We start from the raw sequence: 6,556 nt of genomic DNA, 5'->3' as shown, positions 1-6,556 counted from the left end.
TTATTGCGTTTTTTCAAATATACATATCCGAAAAATTCCAAGATCAAAAATTGGAATATTTCGGATATGCATCTCCGAAAACATGCATTTTCCAAAAAAGGGTGTTTCTGGAAGTGCATCTCCGAAATCACATTTTTTTCAAAAAAATAAGGTGTTTTCCGAAGTGCATCTCCGAAATCACATTTTTTATATAAAAAAGTGACTTCGGAGATGCACTTCCGAAATTTAGGGGCATTAACCTTGTATCATTACTTTGTTCTCCCAAGACACTCTTGTCCTTAAGGTTAAACTCCAGATATGTTTCATTGAGCATATGAACCTCTTCCCAAGTGGCTTCAACGACAGGTAGTTCTACCCAACAAATAAGTAACTGTTTACATATTCCCGTAGGTGTTTGCAACGTGCGAACACCAAAAATAAGACCCTATAAAAAAACTCAATGAATATTGAGATTTAATCTGTAGGTATTTTAAAAAAAACAAACCAACATACAAAACTAACAGCAACAAAGCCTTATCTCACTAAGTGGGATCGACTACATGGATCAACTTTCATCATAATGTTCTATTAAGGACTATGCTTCTATCCAAATATGAATCTCGAGATATTTCTTAATAACTTCTCTTATAGTCTTATTTGGTCTTCCTCTTCCTCGAATTGTTTTCCTTCTATCCATCTGGTATACTCTACTTACTACAAAATCTACAGATCTTCTCTCTACATTGTTTGACTCATAATTTTAATCCTCCTATAATTTGCACAATTTTGTATACCCCCCTTATTTTTATAGATTGAAACTAAAGTGCTTCTTCTCTATTAATCTGACATGCGTTTTGACCTTATAATTTAATTAAAGAGTCAATTAGTGCAATATTTCAAACTAATGTCTCGCCACCTTTATATCGTTTGACATAATGTCCGCCACCAAATAGAATCGTCGAAATTAAAAGCTTCCCCACTAGAATCTAACACTTTTAATTTTATCTTGTGGTATCTGAGCCCCAAAAACCTACTCCATATGGATTTATCCTCTTTAAGAAACCTCCATTCCCCCTTTAAAAGAAGTGCTTTGTTAAACTCTTCAACATCTCTAACTCCTAATCCCCCCTTCTCATTCGGCTTACAAACCGTATCCCACTTCACCCAATGAATACTCCTTTTGTTTACATTCCCACTCCATAAAAAATTGCTTTCAAGCCTATTGATTTCTTTTAACACTTTGGTTGGTGCTTTATAAAACGAAAAGGTGAAGGAAGGAATAGCATTAAGGACCGCATTGATGAGCGTCACCCTACCACCAATCGAAATATTTCTACCCTTCCACGATGATAATCTATTCTTTATGTTATCAATCGCCTTCTTCCACACCTTCTTCCTTCTAGGATTCTCTCCCACCACTATACCAAGGAAGGAAAATGGAATGATACCTTTCTTACAAGCAAGAAAACTAGTAGTCGAATTCATAAGCCAATCTCCTATGTTAACACCGAAAACGTTGCTTTTGGAAAAATTGATTTTCAAACTGGAGATTTGTTCGAAACCTCTCAATAAAACTTTCAAACTCCAAAGGTTGTCACTTGAAGCTTCTCCAAGCATCGCCGTGTCATCCGCGAATTGTAAGATATCCATAAACTCCTCTTCACCATACTTGAAAGGTTTGAAGTCACCCAAGTCAATCGATTTTCTAACTAAAGAAGTTAGACCTTCCATAGCTAAAACAAAGAGAAACGGGGACAACGGGTCTCCTTGGTGCAAACCCTTTTGAGCCTTGAAGTCTCTAGTGGAACTCCCATTCACAAGGACGGACATATGACTCGTAAAAATGCAAGCTTCCATCCAACCCATCTGTCATACCCCAATATTTGACCTAAGATACCAACTCATATCATCTTCATGTGCATCATTGACATCACTAACAAATTGCATAGCTTGTGTTTGCTACTTGTGCTCGGCAGGGTTTAATCAAGAAACACTCATCAATACAAGTTGCAATCAATTAGTGTTTTGTTCTCCCTTCATCTCAAATGAACCATCTTCATCAACAATCAACATTTGGTTCTCAAAGATTCATTTCAACAAGCTCAAAAGCTTTGAATCAACCAGATTAGGGTTTTGACTGAAGACAGCATACTCCTGACTTTTGCTCAGGATTTGACGTAATGGCTTGGGACATGACCTCAAGAACCCCAAATATATCATCTTGACCTAATCTACTGGCTCAAGACATCTCCCACACAAGGATTGATCAACAGCGAAATTTCAGGTCATCGGACTAGGGTTTTGAACCTATTAGGGACTGAAATCAGGGCCCACATTTGGGAAACCCTCAAAAACTCCAGGACATTTTTCAAATGGCCTAATCATATTCAAATAATTCCTATGTCAATATCCAATGGAAATTGTACTTCAATTCAAGAGCCACAGTCATCAATTTCATCTGGCCCACAATTAGGGTTTTTGACCTAATTCACCTGGGCAATTGACTTTTAATCAGGACATGGTGCCACAACTCAAACCATGACTCAAGGTCCTCTAATATCTCAATATGATCCATTCATATCATTCATTTGATGAGGATAGCTTGATTCACCTGAAATCTCCAGAAACACGATTCACCTGAAAAAGTCAACTGTACAAGATCACCTTTGACTTTTTGGATTTTTGGTCAACCATGGACTTTTGAAGATTTGAATCATCAATATATGATATTTGAAGTCATTTGATCAAGAAAAATCAAGAAAATCAATCAAGAATCAAAAAGTCAAAGTTTGACTTTTCATATACTTGTTCATGTTATATGCTTGTTCAACTTAGTACAACACTAGGTTCCCCATAGCCTCCTATTGGGCTTCGTGCAAAGAATTTCTCTTAGCTAGGTTAGGACATAGAGTATGGTTTCCCAGTGAAATCGCTCTAAGAGCTCAAACCAACTATACCATGCCTCCTCTTGGGCTTCATACAAACGACTGTGCCTCCCATAGCCTCCTCTTGGGCTTATAATGCAAGGACCCTCGGTTGTCCCTCCCATAGCCTCATCTCGGGCTTACAATGCAAGGACCCTCGAATAGCCTCCTCTTGGGCTTCGTACAAGGACCCACGGGCTTCCTAAAAGCATCCCCATATCACAATAAAATACCCTAAGAGATTAGACATTTATCATCTCTATGACAGGAGTATCTCTTCTATATCATCACAATCAAACTTTTTGCCACACGGATGGCTCATCAAACTTTTTTCCACAAGGCTGGCTAATCATACTTTTTGCCACAAGGCTGGCTAAACAAAACATCTTTATCATTCTAAGAACCATAAGTGGCACAGCCCAGGTCTTATAATGAAAAGATTCAAACAAAATCAACAAATGTATGTGATGAAATAGATTAGATACATCGATCATTGAGATGACATTTGTCTCTTATCCTTTGCTTCCACTAGCATAAGTGGGAACTGCGATTACTCTGACTTTCTCAACATCCTTTTGAGAATCCGTAGGCACAAGGTCTCATCCTTGGTGAGCATACTTCTCTCTCCCTCAAACCATACAAACCTTAGCTTCCCGTAGACCTCGAGCTACAGTTGCTCTGATTCCCTATAAGGGATATGTATGCAGAAGATTGCGATAATCTTTGCGAGCATAATCAAACAAATAATTTAGGTCCCCACTTATCTCACAAAGGAGAAACTTCCCCAATAGCATAGCAAGAAATAAACAACCAAGTATAACAAAGGATCCTATAGAGTACTATAGATACGTAGGGTGCTAATACCTTCCCTTCGTATAACCAACCCCTTACCCGGAATCTCTCGCCCTTGCATTGCTTTTAATTTTATATTATTTGCATTGCATATCTTTTAAGGTTTGTGCAACTTTTTCCCTTTTCCTACTTTGGAAACAATAAAAAGTTTGGTCGTGACCCAAAAACAAAAAAAAATCATTTTTTGAGCCCGAGCCCAAAAAGGCATCCGGTGTCTCTCCCGATTTTCACCACGACACCATCCACTTCGCACCAAACCCCATTTTCTTCTTCACAAATCTAAGATAGTTCCACGAAACGGAGTCGTGCGCCTTCTCAAAATCTACCTTTAGAAGGAGACAACTCTTCTTCTTTTTCTTGGCCCAATCAAGAATCTCTTTTACCAACAAAACACCATCCAACATATTTCTTCCCGGAATGAATGCAGTTTGGTTCGAAAAGACTAAATTACCTATGACCCTTTGGATTCTTGCTGCCAGCATCTTAGTAATGATTTTGTATAGACTCCCACCAAGCAAATGGGCCTATACTCGGACAAATATTGTGGATTTTTGTTTTTGGGAATCAAAGCGATAAAAGAGGATGTGATAGATTTCACAATCTTTCCTTTGTTGTAGAAATCGGAGTAAAACCTCAATAAATCGTCTTTAAGAAGCAACCAAAATCTTTTGAAGAACTCTAACGAGTACCCGTCCGGACCGGGACTCTTGTTCCCATCACAAGCCCAAATAACTTCATTCACCTCCCCTTCGGAAAACGGATTCTCAAGCTCCATACTCTCGAAAGAGGATAAAGATTTCAAGTTAAGCTCTTTACAATCTGGTCTACACAACTCGTCCTCCTTAAAGAAATCATTAAAGTGTTTGAAAATAGCCTCTTTGATATCTAGGACCTCCTCCAATCTCCCTTCGTTGGTCTCTAACGAACACAATGAGTTCCTACCCTTTCTACCTCTTAGCGAGTTATGGAAGAAACGAGTGTTGTATTCTCCTTCGGCAAGCCAAATTTGTCTAGATTTTAAACTAAGCAATCCTTCTTTCTTATTGAGATTGTCCCAAAAAACTTCAGCCGCCTTAGACCTTTTCCTAACCACCTCCTCCGGAATGTTACCTGCAAAAAGAGCAAACTGGTTATCTAAGAATTGCATCTTATCATTGGCGTTGTTGATGTTGAGATCGATCCACCCAAAGACGACTTCGTTCCACCAAGAAAGTCTACCCTTCAAAGCTTTCAATTTTTCCACTATACAATAATCTCCCCTCCATTTCACATTTATCTAGAGCCATTCCTCCTCCACAAACTTAGAAAACTCGTTGTGCTTAATCCAAGTATTGTTAAACTTAAAAGGTTTTGGTCCCCAATCTTTTGTATTGTCTTTAATCCAGATCGGGGCATGATCGGAAATGTCTCTTGCACTAATGGATTACCCCGCTACTTTCCATTCTTCAATAAAACTCTCTGATAGTAAAAACCCGTCGATCCTACTCATTGATTTACCATTGCTATTGAACCAAGTGAATTTGCCTCCTATGGTAGGAAGGTCCACCAAATTCAACTCTTCGATGAACTCTTTGAATTGGCCAATCTCCTTCTTGTAACTTCTGATGGATATTCCCACCCTTTCCTCTTGCGTGGAAACGGAATTAAAATCCCCCTCAATGCACTAGGAACCTTGCGGTTAATTATGTTTGTACTCTATGTGCTTCTTCCAAGTTCTTTTTCTAACTGTGTTGTCGCAAGAGGCGTATACATTGACTAAATAGATCAATTTTCCATTCTTCTCCACACACAGACCCGAGAATCCTTCTCCTCTAAACTATACAACAAAGAGAAGAAGTCCCTTTTCCACATGATCTGGATATCTCCTGAAGCCCCTACTGCATCCATATAAGAAAAATTAACCTTCTCATCGCCCCACGTCTCCTTGACTATGTCCTCCTTCAAGCCTCTAAGTTTAGTCTCCTGTAAGAAACTAACATCCGCATCCCTTCTTTGAATGTGAAAGCCGACCCTATTTCTATTAACTTTACTTCCCCCTCCTCTAATGTTTAAGAAAAAAATTATCATGGGTTGTCTTTGTTGATCACCTTTGAAGTCTTCTCCCCCCTGTGGTCACGTTTCTCTAGCTCCCCAATTTTAGCGATCAGATCAAACTCCTTTGAATTAACCGCAATACCCAACCTATTCATGAATTTCCATAACCCCTCAGAAGCTATGCCCAGTACTCCATTTGCTATCCTAGTGTTACAACTTCTGATATCGGAATGCGTAAGGGACTCAGACGACAAAGGTAAACCAACAGATAGAAAATTCTTCTTAACAAAAAGAGGAAAAGAACCTGATAGAGGAAGGTAAGTTTCCTGTGTGGAGGAAAGACGGTTTTCGACTGGATAAATGAAGTCTTCCACCTTCGCTCCAAGATCTAGGATTTCTCTCATTTTCTTCCTCACCTTCTTAGAATTTTTCACCCTCGCACACTGTTCATCAAACGAGTAGTCGTTATGGCACTCTTTGATTTCCAAAATGTCATTCTCCTTACCCCGGGCGTGATCAAAGAAATTGTCGTCTGGGTCATTTTGGAATTTGCTGTTTGGGTTGCCTCTAATTCCTGGCCCAATATCTTTCACTGAAGAAGAGCCAAGCCCATTACCAAGCCTAAATTCAATTGGGTAAAACATCCCTTGTGCCCTGTTATTATTAATGAATATGCCACCTTGGCCCCACCTATTGTCCACCTTGTTGACCAACATGTTTCTTGTAGCTGACTCTACAGTGAAGGCTACGTTACTAGAATGTTGATT

General features: G+C 39.1%; 1 protein-coding gene across 1 annotated transcript; it reads right to left on the bottom strand.

The window, feature by feature from the left end:
• Positions 1 to 897: 897 nt before the first annotated feature.
• On the bottom strand, positions 898 to 1,845 carry LOC131605010 (uncharacterized). The gene has a single exon (XM_058877417.1). It carries the CDS (start codon positions 1,843 to 1,845, stop codon positions 898 to 900), a length of 948 nt encoding a protein of 315 aa, XP_058733400.1.
• Between the last annotated feature and the right edge of the window lie 4,711 nt (positions 1,846 to 6,556).

This window comes from Vicia villosa, linkage group LG5 (genome assembly GCF_029867415.1).
Source record: "Vicia villosa cultivar HV-30 ecotype Madison, WI linkage group LG5, Vvil1.0, whole genome shotgun sequence".
Classification (NCBI taxonomy): Eukaryota; Viridiplantae; Streptophyta; class Magnoliopsida; order Fabales; family Fabaceae; genus Vicia; species Vicia villosa.
Note: the sequence above shows the minus strand (reverse complement) of the source record. Positions and strands in the feature narration are given on the sequence as shown.

Coding starts and splice junctions, on each gene's coding strand:
- LOC131605010 (XM_058877417.1), bottom strand. CDS start 1,845: ATGGGTTGGATGGAAGCTTGCATTTTTACGAGTCATATGTCCGTCCTT.